A 17,511-nucleotide genomic window follows, 5' to 3' on the forward strand; every position below is an offset into this window, starting at 1 on the left:
CTGGTTTTTCGAAAAGGTCCATATTTGATAAATATCCAGGAGTATACTACGTATATACCTAGACATAAGTTTAAGATTTTAATTATCGTATGTAGTATCTATGAATAAACAGACGAAATAATCAATTTTGTCTCTATATAAGAGACGCAAAATCAGGCTAGAATTTAAGGTTTCCGTCTACAGAGACAATTGTGGTATTTTCCATCACACAATTTCATGTGATCTGACTCGTTAGATTAATACATATGGGTGGTATTGCTATTTTCAATCTCCTGTTACAAGCGATCCGGTCTGGCCGCTACATTTTTTGTAGCACTAGCTAATTCATCTATAACCTGACTTGTCAAATATGGCGTTTACAGTTTATCCGGTATGCTACAAAGCGAACACAAATCTTTAAGCACTCTATTTGCAAAATACTATTATTTTTAAGATATTTCCGTTTTATTCCGTCCGCACCACGCTCCATTTCCTGTATGTCTAACCAAACAGAATTATGAATGAAGTTGTATGGGGGTGTCGATATCACAAAATCCTATTGCTCGACATACTAAATATATTTCATAAGTATGCTTGTTTCACTCAGCAAATATTTCCCGAATGTCGGACAGAAGGTCACTTCCGGATATTTTCAACAACGGTTTCCTCTATACTTAGTTGTAACTGACGTCGAGCACATCAGATGAAAATATGGGAAACTTTCCAATTTGACATAAAGCTCTGTTTATGTGGAAAAAAACCTCTATTCTGCACGTCAGTGTAATGACAAGAACATAAGTATATCGTTTAATTAATGCAGAAATGTCATCCTCAACCGGAGTAATCGTTAATTATCGTTACGTACAGTGAATAGTTGGTTTACGTCAGAAGAACATACGTTAAGGTCCTGTAGGTATGCCACTGGCCCCAGACAACATGTTCAGGTACGTCACATTTTCTTTGATTTTCCTATGTTTAATTTTCCAGCTATCAATTTGATAGTTGACCATTAATTGCGTTGATACATGCATGTACATTTCTTATTGTCGTATTTTGTAAGGATAAACGTTTAAGGTAGGTGACTGGTGACTAGGTAACCGTGTCGAAAATTCGAGAAAAGTCAGAGTTTCTCGTTCTAGACACCATCTATCTGGATACCGTACTACATATAATTTATTTACGACATTACAAATAAACAAGGAACCGTCTTTTATGCCATTGTGCCTTGTCCCATATTACTTAATGGTGAGACATGTCACTGAAATTCACGTAAGCATATGTAATGTCAGATTTAAGAGTAAAATTCACGTAAACATTTGTAATGTCGGATTTAAGAGTGAAATTCACGTAAGCATATGTAATGTCAGATTTCCGAGTGAAATTCACGTAAACATATGTCATGTCAAATTTAAAAGTGAAATTCACGTAAACATATGTCATGTCAGATTTAAAAGTGAAATTCACGTAAACATATGTAATGTCAGATTTCAGAGTGAAATTCACGTAAACATATGTAATGTCAGATTTCAGAGTGAAATTCACGTAAACATATGTAATGTCAGATTTCAGTGTGAAATTCACGTAAACATATGTAATGTCAGATTTCAGAGTGAAATTCACGTAAACATATGTAATGTCAGATTTTAGAGTGAAACTCACGTAAATATCTGTTTTGTGAGATTTAAGAAATCCACGTATGGGTAATTCATGTCAGATAAAGTGAATCATCACATATGTTATACCAGATAAAACATTTGGTATAAACTTCGTAATGGTATAACCTATTGACCGAAACCTATATCATAAACTTGAAACTAGCATTTGAAATTAACAATATTTATCGCGACATCAGCATACATCTCTAAATTGCTAAACCAGTATGTGTTGTACAATGACATACATTGTCTCAAATTATATTATTTGATTTTTTTGTATATCGAACTATCGTACTATATATTCTTACTGTAGCTACTGCATTCGTCATTCTAATATTGTGTATCTACAGTTTACTCGGCTCCAGATGACGTTTTCAAGTATCGTTATTTTTATAAGACTACATTGAAGGTGCATGAGTCTCATATTCGTATCCTCCATTGTCTAATCAATATTAAATTTATTATAGACTGTCGTATTGTTATAAATTTGTCTTTTGAGATGTTATTCAATACAAGTATTAGGAAAACAATCATTTGCCATGTTATTATATCTCGTTGAGAAAAGTGGATCATTACATGTTTAATAGTATAAATAGCTAATTCCGTCTATTGAAACACTTTTTATAAAGTGCCAGAATCGGGATATGTTTTGGGACACCATGTGCATGTGTCGATTCATGAATCAAGAATGTAACGAAAACTATATCTCCCTGGTGTAATTTATTTTCATTATTACTAAAGTATCCATTGTCATAAAATAAGGACTATGTACATCAGGCCCCCAAATTCCATCAATTTTTTAACTTATTGTTACGAAATTAATATGTTGTATTAGAAATATTTAGCACATTCCTGATTTACTTGTTGGTTCGAAATTTCGCCATATCCGTGGTCAATTAATGATCACGAAATTTTAAACTCACAAATAAAAGGGAAAAACATGACATGCAATATAATGTACTTTGAGAAATTGGGAAATTCGCGCTAATATCCCTCCGCGTATAATACCGTGAAAATTTTCTCTCGCAAATACACAACATTACAGTAAAGACGTGTGAGTCCTTCAGTATTCAAGACAATTATTCTTTTGATGCCCTATTGTACCTTCTGATCATCTTTCTTGTTTTTCCTTACATCTCTGTCTTTCCCTGAAGTTCATGACTGCTACAAGGTCTGAGCATCGCAGAAGAAAGAGACGTGAGCTCGGTTCTACATTTGTATATTATTTTGTGATACTGTATGTATAATACAGAGATTGTTGCATTTCTGTGAAAAACATATTTAGAAATAACCACATTTTCTAAATCGAAAATGACGATTTCATTGTATAGTAAGGTCTGCTATGTTACAAATTGGTTGGTAAACGTTAATAACATCTTTGTTTTTTTCTGTTAGGGATGCGGGATTTGCTAATCGACAGTAAACGTGCGCTTCCTGATGGAGAAACTGGTTTTAAGTACATGTAGCAAGATAATCTTCTAGGGGATTTCACAAATAGAGACAGTTTAAAGTAGGAAGTTCGTTGAAATTAAGTGACGTCACTGTTACTAAGAGTAGGACAGCTCAACGCCAATATATTATAATAAAAAATTTGATATATGATATAAACAAATATTTTTTCTTTGTTTTCATATTAAATCTGGCTTTCTGATTGGCAAATTCTTATTTTGCAAATCACTTTGAAAAAGAAAATCGAATATGGGGCGAAAAACCGACGTTATCATAATGTAACAATAGAAACATTGAAATTTCGTAAATAATTTTGAAAATAAATAATCCCTTGTAGAACCAATGGAATCGTACCTCAAAACTTATTTCATTTAACAAATAGTCAAGAGATTAATAATAAGAGTTGATGTCACAACGCGGATCCACACAGTTTGCAAACATTTTTTTCATACTCCGATGGAATTAAAAATAGTGAAATCAATGTTCAAAACAATTAAAAACGAATCTTTTGAAATTTTTTTAACTTAGAGATTATATCTGCAACTATTTCTTTTGACAAAAACGTCATTTGTTTAACGATATCAAAGAGCGTTGTGAACAGTTTGTATCGTTTATTCCGTACTTAGCTGTATCGAGTTTTCAATTTATGAGATTGACTTTGTCCATGTTAAAGACATCAAGTCTATTGTACATTGGCTAATTTCGTGTGTCGTTTCAACGTGCATTTGTTCAACAGTAAGCAGTGTCATAAATAAGCGTTTTCCATTTTGTTGTTGTCTTATAAGTGAATAAGATATTCGTTAAAATATGCATAACATATCTTAAGGTTAATCCCTGCAATTAAACACCATGCTGGGCCGTGATTATTCTGAGTCTCTACTAGCATGCTTCACTGAGAGGGCACTATAAAAAAGTTCAATTAGGCCAACAAAATATATGTCTTTTTAGGGTAACCTGACCGACCCTGATTTTTTACCCCCGACCCTATTTTTTCCACTTTACTACAAAAAAAAATAAAGTCGGGATTTCGATCTACGACTCCGATTCCGGCCATTATTTTTGAGTGAAAGACACTGAAAAAAAGAAATATGTCGACCTACCGATCCTTTTTTCCCCAATGTAGCAGACATATATTTTGGCCCTATAATATTGAGACCCAACCCGAACACACTGCAGCCTCCCAAAACATTGACGCCCTTCACAATGCAACACACTGTATACACGGGAAGCTGTCTTTACACGACCTTGAACGTTAATAGGACGTTAATTTAATCATACAAACGCGAAAGGCGTCCTAATGGCGGTTTTGTTCCTATCGAAAGCAATATTATAAGTACATTTTGTTTAAATTACGTTTAAATTGATGATGCCATTAATGTCGCCATACGTATTTGTGCTTTAATTGTAAATTATTACAGCCGTTGGATTACCGTTACCACAGCTGTGAATAGACTTGATCAAATATTGATGGTTAAACTAAGCTAGTGTATTAAGCCAAAAACAAATATGTGTTTAGGGTTACCCGACCGACCCTAATTTTTTTACCCCCGACCCTAATATTTCACACTTTTCTACGAAAAAAAATAAAGTCGGGATTTCGATCTCAGACTCCGGTTCCGGCCATTATTTTAGAGTGAAAGACATTAAAAAGTTCCTCCCGATCTACTAGCCCTATTTTGCCAATGTAACCCTAAACAGACATTTTTGCTTTAGGCATATTCCCGTAGACGGGAGCGTAAATGGGGTTCGTCTCAAAAGTATAAACATATACCCACATGTACGGTTAATTGTCTGTGTATATGTAGGCATTCACCTAGTAATAAATTAGTAGCGAACTTTAATATCAACAGTTTTTTGGTATTTTTTTTTACAAATAACAAGTATCTTGTTAATAATATTAGAGTCCATCATTTATTTTTAACTTAAATACATTCTTTAATTTTGATTTATTCCACGAGTACACGTCCGTCCTGTCTATACAGAACGTCTGGACTCATGCCTTGACTTAGTGCACTAAACAAAGTTAACAAAACTGACATTGAAATTAATGAATTTAATATAGACAATACCACAAACAAACCACAAGGAAGTAGACTGAGCATACCATCCTAAATATAGAGCATTTAAATGAGAATAGACATCAGGAAGTCACCTTGGTCTTATATTGTAGATTTCAGTATCAAGCTGAAAGTTATCGTCAGTTCCAAGAAAATGCTTAAGGTTGGGTAGAAGAATTCCACTGTTTAGTCCTCGCAACAATTAGCGTTTCAAGTGACCGGGAGACAAACATCAGATAACAGGAAATCGCATTGCAACTGTCTGACAGACAAATTAGCAAATTACTTTGAGTTATGTCCGGATTTTCGAGAAAATCTACGTCTTTGGGAAGATTTGATATGAGATTTGGAATGATTGTTATTCGCAATAGCTAGGATCACATGGAAACCTACCAAAGGGATATCCGCAAAGTACAGAGTGAGATACATACGAGCTGCTATGAGACTAGATAAAGTAAAACAAAAACAAAAGATTTATTTTATATTATACAAACACAGACCATGAAAGAAAACTCGTCATATTCAGAATTTAGGCGATTGATCCATATACAACTATACACTGTCAACGTTGTCTGGTTCATCTCAATCTATTTGATATAAATCATTTGTCGTTAACCAAAAATCAGAGAAACATCAGAATTTATTTTTTGTGCTAGATGAGTAATCAACGGGAAATAAACGTAAAGAGATTAAACATCAAACGGTAACTGTTTTATGACAATGACAGAAATACAGATGGAGCTACGACAATCTTAAAAACAAACATATATATTAGTAAACAAAATCATAACAAAACAATTTCTAAAAAAAAAATGGAAACATCAAGACAAAATGGGTATCATGAATGAGCCGTTTTGCCATAAATACAGCGAATTTTGTATAATTACTGAGACTGTTGAAACTGTAAGTGAATTGACATTCAATTGGCATTAAACATCGTTTTATTATCTACCAAGTATATGGAAATTTATTTGGATTTTTGTTTACACACCTACTTGAACTGTATAGGAAGTGTCTCAGTGAATTTCAACATGCGGAGATTGTCATATAAAGGTCGTGGTCTTATGACAAGGAGGTCGGCATCCTTATTATGATCTACGTTTAAACTACAGTGCGGATACTGCTACTTGACCTTCCTATCATTGTGATACACTGTATCTGCAGTCTCGAGTGGTAGGACGAGATCTTAAACTGTTACTGAGTGTGGGAATACATTCAGTAATGCTGTAACTACAATTTTATATATTTCATCAGGGTATGAAATACATTTTGCAAAATGTATGAATCCGCGTACATCAATGTTCATGATTATTTTTTCAGACTACTTGACAAAACGGTATACGTTTGAACGTACGATTTCCCAAATCCATAACGTCGATGTCTCTGCAATTACGTCACGATTACGTCGTGTTTCCGCGCCATTCTCGAACGTTTTCTTTATACATGTAGAGTAGTGACAAAAATAACTGGCAAATCAGAAAGTCGGATTAAGTTTGAAAACAAAGAAAATTAATGAGTAAATTTATGGGCTTGTATCCATTTTTATCATAATTGTACCTCCGAACGGTGAACACAAAGTGAGGCATACAATTTACAGTTACCAAGTATCCATTTTACCACAACGGTGTCTCAGAACGTGAACACGAAGTGAGGCATATACTTTAATGTGTTTTTAAGTTCTTCTTCCTATCCGTAACAAAATATCCTTCCCGCAGTTTTCTATTACATTAGTTTTCCCTCCATTAACATTGAACTAATGTCCACAAAATCGCGTGTTTTTGTACATGTATGTATTTCTAATCTCATCAAATGCTTCGTTTAATGAATTTAAAATCAATTGAAAAATTTGGGTTGGACACTTTATACGCATAATGATGTAATTTTCTCTTACGACTGTTGTTTTCGAAAAATGGGGTCGCGGTGGCCGAATGGTTTAGATGTTCCGATATATTACCACAAGTCAACCACCATTTGGTTGCGAAAAACTCACGTTGGCCAGTTGCCAGGTACTGACTGCGGGTCAGTGTTTTTCTACGGAAACGCCGGCTTTCCTCCACCTGACAAATCCGGAACGTTCTTAAATGGCCCTGGCTGTTCATAGGACGATAAACGTATAAAACCAAATCCATTGCTATGAAATATACCATGTTTTTTCTTACGTGCATATCGGGTGCAACTAAATGAGTTAGATCCTGACGAAGCGAACAGATTCATCACAGTAGGCATTTAGAAACAATACATTCCGACAACATCAGGATAGAAAGAATAAAAATGGCTACTAAAATATTAGTGTTTAGAGTATGGTGTGATTAAATCAATCACTCAAACAATCGCCATAAACTGATGTCTACTCCTGTTTAGCGTTCAGCATAATAGGAGTAGGACGACTGGTTTGTCCGTTGTCAGTAATGCGCTAGAGTATGATGTACTTGGTCTGTGTCTCTGGCCGCTTGCTTCAGTGTGACAACACTATACTCTTGACAAGCGATCCACTATTACAAAAAGGACATACTGCAGTCTCCTAAAACATGCACACGTTACACACAGAGAATATATTACATATACTGGAGGACGTCCTGAAATTGTCCTAGCTGTTCATAGATGGCAATATAATCAACCAACAGACTAACCATACACAATCTACCAGTGAAGTTGAATTAAGTCAATGAAGCTCGTGAAAAGATGCAGGAATTATGAAAACCAAAAATCAAAACCACAATTGTGGCAAATACGAAAAAGCACTTTTTTCTCTTCAATACCTCTGCTATACGTCAAACCTCATCATTTGAGTCGTTCGTCCTTTATATGATCATCTCAGACTTGGAGATACACTGCATGCGATTACTTATGAGAACAAGTCCTTTATGGGAAAGGAGAAGAATTGTGATAAAAAGCATATCAAATATTTAAATACATCATTTTAGTATTGACACGTATTGATGTCGTCTCTATTTCGTAACATTAAGTAAAGAAACCGAAGGTATGTTTAATGTACTCAAAAGAATAATACTGGAGACAACAGTTGTTTTCAATGTCATTTACTAATGATTTCTCTAATATTCAAGTTTGATGTAAAACATGTTTTATTGATAAGCATCAATAAGTTAAGATAAATTTAACTATTAACATTTCAGTTATGATATTCAGACCATTCTTATTCTACTTTCACTTAAAGGTACACCTAAGAATTGATAATGACGTCATCTGATTGTCTAAAAGTATAAATATTATGTTCAAACATTTATGTAATTCTCCAATATTATTTGCCAACTGTTGACATCAGACCATTCTATTTATTGGTGCACGCGCGTCAGCAGGAGGACATTAACACATTCCAATTCGAGACCTCTGTTGGTATTATGATTCTCTTACAATAGGATTAAATGGTTTAAACCCTTTGACCAGTACAGGTTTATATTGCTAGAGAACTATAAAGCTGGGTTCGACGTGACAGCTAAATAATCAAGTGGTGTTTGCTTAAATCACTTTCAGTACTCGCCGATCCTACATTCTTATATAAACACGCCGTATTTTAATCTTTCTGTTGTAACGTGAACTGGGAAAATACTTATTCTATTGATAAGTTGGATTCCGTTCAGTGTATCAGATTGGGGTGTCCAGGTCAATATTGAACATAGGAGTCGTACTTTGCTATAATAATTAAAACACGTACCAGTTTTCTCTAATGTCAATATAGAGTATAAGTAAGTTTTTCTACGTCATCAGAAGACATTCGATAACAAATTTAAAACCGTGACGCGATTCCATTGCCATCATACACACGTAAACGCTGTTTACAAATATTCCCGATCAGTTTACTTCCAAATACGTATACGGAACAAAGCTAGGAGTTAGGACTTTGTTAAGGAGACATTGTAAACAAGCTAAACATAAATAAACTGTTTCAATGGTAAGGAATCTTTGAGATCTTTCTTCGCGTTCACTTTGTAAACAAAACATTAACTGTAAATATGTAAAAAAAAATCACAGAGCCCTAAACCGAATATGAAATTCACTACAGAACGCTCAACAATCAAACAGGGACATTTGTGGTCAAGAATCCAAAAACAATCATTCAAATCTCGCGATATGCTGTTGCTGACAACTGGTTATAGGTTGATGGTTTTAATTTGTGTGCTTCGACTTTCCTCCATTTCAAATCTTAGCATGCCATATATCAACCATTTCGTCATACGAAATATAGCACAACTAGGCGAATTGGAAACTAGTTAATCTTGTGAAAAGATCTGGGAAGAACGAGGGAGATCGTGAACAGTTATGTACCAGAAAATGAATGTGAGAAAAGGAACAATGTTCAAAATATGGAAATTCCGAAAGTTCTTAAATGTTAAGAAATGTTATATTTACCGAGAGAGAAGGTTAAAAGAGGACATGCGATACAAAAGTCTACATTAAGATAAGTATACAATATGGAAAACATGAGTACATCTCTCTTTATACAATGTGATGGGTGTGATGTACGTTTGAGACATTGTAGTACTTCGTTGTTATTTTTCAAATTGTAATGTCTAGAATTTACTGAAACGTTAACAAAGCCCTGATCTCTAAGTAGAGCTTTAGTGTTGTTCCTTTTATCCCCATTGCATTACCGTAAAAGGCGACTAAATTTGGAATGTTATGTTTTCTCTTCTTTCTAACTTGTTTTCTTTATCCAAACGACTCACCTGACACCACTTCAATTGAAATCGCTTAATATTTGGCTTCCAATTGAGCGTTTGCTCACGTGAAGAAGGCTTCTAGTTTTGTCTTCTGGTCGACAAACCTTAAATGAGCCTAGCTAGTAAATGTAGCTGAATGCTGCTAAACTGCTAAACGTTCAGTTCATATATGGATTGAATATCAATTACCTTGCTTCTTTTGCCTAAGTGGGGGAAGTCAACCTTGTTCAAATAAAGTGAACTGCGGAGAAACTGAGAAAGGAAGGAAGTGGTTGGTGTTAAATAGTTTCATTGAGGTGAAGCGGAGTTGATGTGTAAATATTTCAAATGAAATGATACATTTGTCTTTTATATGAAAACCACCTTTAGAAGTCATTGTGATTGCAGATGGTATTACATGTATTGTTTTGAGTGAACATGGTAGATGGATGATAATCCTATCACTGGTGTATGTAGTGGGATTGGACCGGGTCGATCATCGGCGATCAGTTAGTTCAATCTATAGAGAATTTGGCTTGTGTTCGGAGCGATCTCGCCAACAGTCATTGGGAATGATGGACTTTGCAGTAGGTATGCAAATGTGTGAACTGTTGTGTCTTCGGGGAGACGATTTGGAGACAGGAAGGAGGAATGTCGCAATATCGCACTGGGTCGATCATCGGTGACCATGTACATGTATCTCAATCGGTAGAGCACCCCATTTGTGTTCGGAGGTCCTGAGTTCGATCCCCGTTTTGTACCTAAATGTTCTCCCGTTAAAATATTCCTACGGAAATTCTTCTTGATTGGGACTATACCAACTACTCTATAACATATATACTATCCTTTTAAATGTGGCAGATTCAGCCATCCATGGACAAAATCGATAAGAGCATTGAGTATGCGGCGTTTCGCTGATAACACACAAGGTTAATGAATTTGTTGTACAGATTGCAGTGTCTGACAACATACAAAATACTGGCATAGCTGTTATCATTGCGTTCATCTCACCGTGAAATACCAGGAAAGAGGGACAGTGACTGAGATTTGAGCTGGTTTTTTTCCTGGATACTATACGGGTAGGTAGTGTTTACTGTGCATTCTTCATGGCAGACGGAGGGCTTGTCACGGGGATAATCTTAATGTTTCTTAACTTGGGTGTTTAGTTTGATTCATGTAATTTGTTGACATCCGTGCAATGTTTGCTTCATAACCTTTTTCACTAACTCCCAAAATACAAAATGAATGATGCGTTGACGTGCTATAAATGAGATTCCTCACCGGCTTGGTCACGCAATGGGTGTTCTATATATAACAACAACCCATGTGACTCAACTTCCCCTTTCTTCTCGTATCGAGTCCATCTGTCATCACGTTTGACTGAAATAGCTTTATTTATTGTAATTAAATAGATATTTCAATAGGCTGGATACACAAAGTGTTTACAAGAGTGTGTGTAATGCTACACATAATCCAAGTCTTATCAATGGGTGGCAGTTTTATTTCTGGTTGTAAATGGCATTGATATCCGGGGTAAGAAAGCAGTGGAGCAGTACAGTGGGGTTACGCCCTATACAAAAGTGCAAGATGAACGATGCCTATTTGTTCATTCTGGCCTCTGTTTGAAATTCTGATTTTACAATTTTGTAAACCCACATAAAAATGGTAAGGTGGTTGAACACTAGCTTGTTTCCATTATGGCCTAAAATGAGAGTTTTTCGACTCTTAGTTTTACATCACTACATGGCCATTTTTAAATATTATAAAACTCTTTCTCTAATAAATCCGATATCTCATACTGAGATAGGATAGTGAAGTTACCTGTATTTACCTGGTAACAAGCAATTCACTGCCTGTCATGGCATTTTCATATTTCACTAGAACAAGAACATACACTTTGATATTCATATATATCGACCACAGCATAAATCCACACACGAGAATAATAAATCTGTCATAATTTCCTCAACAAATACTACATAATTATTGATATTCATGAATATCAACTTTCCTGTAATTGTCATACAACTAATGCACACGTTTCAATAAATACTAAATGTAGTCCTTTTTCTAATATCCAATGATATTTGATCGTCTAAGTGAATATTTGATGAAACTTCCATCGTTACACACACCACTACATTTTGATATGTAATTCTTCACACACCAGTAGTTTACGTGTCGATATAGATCTAGAGTAGGTCTGCACGCGCTCTAAGGTAGAGCCAAATAAACCATGGCGAAGGAACACACCGGCCCGGAACCGGTAGTACTGTTGTAGTCTGCAGCGCTAGCGTGGAGTGGCTGGCTATTTATAAATGTTGTATATATTCACGTGTGTACGTGTAGGACTTAAAGTGATATTACCTGGATTGTGTGTGGATTAACGTTATATAAAGGTAAGATAATGTCTATTCCTTTAATCATTTCATCATAATGTTAATTTACAGAAAAAGGATTAAAGATGTGAAGTACAGTATTTTTTCTGATATTTACAGTGAAAATTAATTCGTTTCTGTATACATTTACAGTGATATATCATGCTTGGCGTTGTAAACGCTGTACTTTACATGACGCGAGGGTATGATTTATATATTTCTATAATTCCGTTATTATGTTTCACATGATGACTTTAAGGCTAATGTCTTATGTCTGAGTGCTTAATTTTGTGATGAATCTACATGAAACCATATGTTATATACAGATGTGTATACATGTAGGGTTATAAGTTTTAAGGATGCAAGACTGGGCATGGGCTAGTATACGCTTAGAAGTTCCAAGAGCGTCGTATGTTTGTGGCCAGGCAATAATTGTCAAAAAAAGTAGTGTTTTTCTATTAATATAATGGCATTGTTTTAGTCTTAAATGTATGTGTTTAAACAAGGTGTGGTCTATTGACAGGTTACTTACTAGATCGATGATGTCATATTTTGGTATATTACGTATACGCAGTGTTTGTAATGCAGTTTGTTGTCATGTCATATACCCCAGATTTAGAACACAATATTACAAGTCATTCTGTACTATTTCTTACGAAGCGATGCTATACATGTAGTAGAAGATCGCGTGGTTTTTTTTTGGCCCCAGTGACCACCTTATCCACTTAATTGTCTCGAAAAAGCTATGTATCTTTACCATATTTACACTCGTATAACCCAACGGTCCGACCCCATCCCCTCCCTTCCTCACGCCTAAAAGAAAAGTTCCCTGGATTCGTACAAGGATGTACAACTGTATATATGATAAAAGAAATACTATTATGCTATTTTTAACAGACTTATAAGTTAACGCTTTATTTCTGGTTTATCCTGCGGTTAGAAATTACATTAATTCTATCAACGATACGAGTATGCGGAACTAATTGCCGTTTTGATGTGACATTTTGAATTAATTATATTCTATAAATTGACCCCGTACACAATATAGGCCAGTTACACTTTATAAGTTTCTAGCCGAGGCAGCTGTTTCTCTGCCTTGTAGTGATAAAACATTCATTATCAGGATATAGGTCATATATGGTACGGTATTGTTTTACATTAGAATTTCGCGTGTCAATGAACCTTGTTCGGTGGTGGTGGTTTTTTGTTGCTTTTGTTTTGTTTTGTTTTTTGTTTTTTGGGGGGTGGGGGTGTAAACTCTTTCCTAGATTAACATGGCCAAGTTTTACAAAAACGTAACGTATTAACATTCCGATGGTTTCTTAATTTTAGCTAATAAATTAATAAATCCCATAATTTATAATTCTCCATACGACCTATGCATCACACACACAGGGACCTGGCACGAAAATTTTAACCAACAGTATACATATATATATATATTATACTATAATATGTATATATGTATATATGTATACTGTTAGTTTAAAAAAATCGTGCCAGGTCCCTGTGATCACACAAGCTAAGAAAAACTCTCCATAGAAAAGCGTTACAGAAGTTGAAAAGAAACACCCCTTTGGAAATCATTACAGAATATAAGGAAAATTCTCCTTAGAAAAGCATTACAGAACTCCGTAACCAAAACTATTCCTTTGACTTCTGTAATGAAGGATTACAAACGTTAAGGAACTTAAATGGAACTGGTGCCTGCTTTAATGATTGTAAAAAAGATGTCAGATTTTGAAATTATGTCACCATGTTTCACATTTTGATATACACAATTTCATGAACAGTATATGTTACATGTATATAAAGAACGCCTCTTTACCTGTATATAACGTTCTCCATCACGATTTTGAACTTAAAAAAATATTTTAGGTATCTATGATATAACGTTATATACATGCACGTGTATATATAGGAATCTATATAAGCTTCTGTAGAAGAACAGGGGAGATACACATGATTCCTGTCGTACGCCCCGAACAGGAATCAAACCTATGTCCCCGGTGTGAAAAAAAAGAAACTTGCTCAGAAGCGGGTCGACGGTCTAATTATAATACTTCTAGAATGAAGACTACAAAACACGCGTTTGGTGAATTTTTCAACACGTACTGCGAGGGGTTGAGACTTTGACGGGGTCACGGGAACTAAATCTCGTGAGATTATCGAGGTTTACACACTTGTGTATCTTGGTCTTATATTACTGTATGTAAATAACTAAACAATGGGACAGTACACCTGAAGAGAGGGTCAAGGTCGTTCATATTTACACGACAAACGCTCTTCACATTTTCTCATACATCATATATTAGCTTAGCATAACACGCCGTGTCTGGCCTATAAATGTCTTGTCGTCCTGGTATGACAACTAGCTGCTCCCAAATAACAGATATTTCATAATTCAGTTTTGCAATACCTTTATGATCACCCTGTATCACCACAATGTCCGAGATGTCGTGGTGCTCCCAGATCTTATGATGCTCCTATATCTTTTGGTGTTCCTAGACTTTATGGTGCTCCGCTATCTTGTGGAGCTTTGGGTGCTCAAAGAGCGTATGGTACTCCGATATCTTATGGTGTTTCTTGGTCATATGGTGCTTCAAGATTTTATGGTGATCCAAGGTCTTATGGTACGCTGACCTCCAACCTGAGAGTTCGCAATCCACGCGTTACATACTAGGGACATGTACCAACCGTTGATCGGTATTTTTTCTTCGTGTACTCCCAATTTTATTTGGCATAAGATTATTGTCGATGTATCTGTTTGATTTGAAATTTCATTATATCAAGTTTATAGCGTATATACAATGTGTCCAGATCATTAAATAGTAATGAAAATGAATAGCTTGTTCCAAATCCATGTACAGATAGAAAAGGATAAAAAGCGGGACTTTATTTCGATACAGGCGACGATCAAATTTCGACTTTAAACATATGTAAATTCAGAAGTGTATCAAGTTATAAAAACTTCTTACTGAAAGGTCTTTTAGTTTCCATCTGTAACCATGGGCAGCAGGAGCTTTAATAATCTAAACCAAATTTTATCTCAAAAACACACCACGCACGTGTGTGATTTAGATTGACCTTGACCTCTGGGTAGGGGGCAGTTACCAATTTCTCTTCCCCTCTAAGAATTGTTCCACATCGCCCGTACACGTGTGAAATAAACACAGACATATAACCAATTGGTTTAACTCTAAAACACCACGCTTGGTTGGTTTAGGTTACAAAAACACTTACTAATGGTCCAAAGCATTGTGTGTGAACAGTAGGGGCAAAACTTCAAAGCGATCGACGTTATCAGTAACTATACATGTAGGTTTCAAACAGTTACCAGAATGAGAAACATATGTAATTGTAAGTACATGCTTTAATCTATGGATGTATCCGACTCAAATGCCTTATCAAATCAATGATATAGAAAGTTGTGTTGTTGGATCCGGAGGATGTTCCGAGATACGAGTTTAGAATTATACGGAAATGCAATTTCGGTAGTCATTTTGAATATTCTCTCGCACTTGAAGGATGTTTTATGGGGTAAATATATGTTAATAATTCTAATATAAGTCAGTAAGCTGAGAAGTAACGCTAGTGTGAGAAACCGGGGGCTGTTTCATACATGTACATCTAAGAACCATGCTCTCCTAATTATGTTTGTACAAATGTCAAGTGTGAATACTTAAACAAAAGCCTATATAACGCTGTATACATGATGTACTGTACTTACCGTCTGTGTTGACGATGGGTTGTCACCATTGTGGTGCCAGTTTATAGATAGCAATGAATAGAGGGTAATACATGTAGTATTGACATATTACATGTAGTGTTTCTGTGAATTTTATGTGTCGCTCAATTTTAAGATCATTAGGATATAGTTTCGGCACTCTAAAAGTACAACAATGGACAAGGACTAGAATGTATTTACATGACCTTGACCTCTACCGCACACCATTTCTCGTTGCATATGGCATTGACCTCTACCGGTCACCATTTCTCGTTGCATATGGTCATTTCTCGTTGCGTATGGCCATGACCTCTCCCGGTCACCCATTATTCGTTGTATATGACCTTAGCTCATCCCGGACATCAGTCCTGGCTGTACATTTTTATACGGCTTTGACTTCTGTCGGTCACCATTTTTCGTTGTCTATGACCTTGACTCTCAATGGCTGTATTAAATCATGTTTATTAAAAAAATAAATTGTCTCTACAAGGAAAATCAAAACATTTATATGCTTATACAAAAACACAAGGAAAATCAAAACATTTATATGCTTATACAAAAACACAAGGAAAATCAAAACATTTATATGCTTATACTAATAAAGAAACACCTGCTGTGATTTATGTCAACGTCTTCGAAATGGAGACGAATTACTTTGTATCTGCAAACCAATGACATATGTGTATCAATAGACACTGCTAAAAATAGGACTGTACAGATGTCACCGTTGTCTATGGGAAATTATTCACGAAATGGTGTGATAGCTTTTACTCTTAGTAACACCTTCGGCTTACATTAACTCTCGATCATACCAAATTGTCAAAAGAAGGGTTTACATCTACCTGGTACCGACAGTTATATAAGACGAATTAATTATTTCTTATTCGTTTGATTAAGATAAAGGTGGGAAATAAAAACACGTAATTAGTCTGCACTAATTGAGACCAGTTAATTGAACTGTCATTGTCATTGAGAAATCATCACAACATCAGAGACAGTCATCCACGCTTAATTACCCTACCCTGTAATTATCACGGAACAGCGACTCGGCCGTAATTATCGCCCTTTGTTCTCTCCGTCGAACAAGACAAACAACCCTAGTCAGTACATTTTTGCTCAGTTTATAATTTGACATCACGTTTTTATAAACACAGTTTTTGACATCATTCCATTATAGTTACTTCTGTGTCCGGATTGATATTGTTTAATTCATAAAATGCCGCAGTGAAGTGTATGTGTACATGTGATTCTTCCGAATTGAGACAACCACATTGTACCATGACGGAAGCTATGTAAGTATATATGATCCATACATTAGTTTAAACAGTATTTAATTTATATGTTGATATATATACTTACTATACAAAATATAATCATATTTGAGAATTGGAAAGCACGCTTAGAGCTTAATGCATAAATTCCTATCCTAATCACTTCTTAATTTGCCTTCTTAAAGTACTCCGTATATATATATATATATATATATATATACATTTTATACTATTAGATGTACTATCTGGTCTTAATAAATTTTTGGATTTCGTTTTTGTATCTTTACCTCCTTGAATAGTTCAAAATTATTGATGTAACATCGCGCATTTTCTCTCA

General features: G+C 35.1%; 1 protein-coding gene across 2 annotated transcripts in view; it reads left to right on the forward strand.

The window, feature by feature from the left end:
* Nucleotides 1–671: 671 nt before the first annotated feature.
* LOC138308053 (cytosolic phospholipase A2-like) overlaps nucleotides 672–17,511 on the forward strand; it is a 52,419-nt gene continuing 35,579 nt past the window's right edge. The window contains exon 1 of one of the 2 annotated variants that reach the window (XM_069248999.1): nucleotides 672–923. In XM_069248999.1, the coding sequence (XP_069105100.1) occupies nucleotides 895–923 (29 nt within the window). In that variant the 5' untranslated portion in view covers nucleotides 672–894. Of the gene's footprint in view, nucleotides 924–12,069; nucleotides 12,198–17,511 lie in introns of those variants that run through there. The other variant, XM_069249002.1, reaches the window with a different exon arrangement.

The sequence above is a fragment of the Argopecten irradians genome, chromosome 14 (assembly GCF_041381155.1).
Source record: "Argopecten irradians isolate NY chromosome 14, Ai_NY, whole genome shotgun sequence".
Classification (NCBI taxonomy): Eukaryota; Metazoa; Mollusca; class Bivalvia; order Pectinida; family Pectinidae; genus Argopecten; species Argopecten irradians.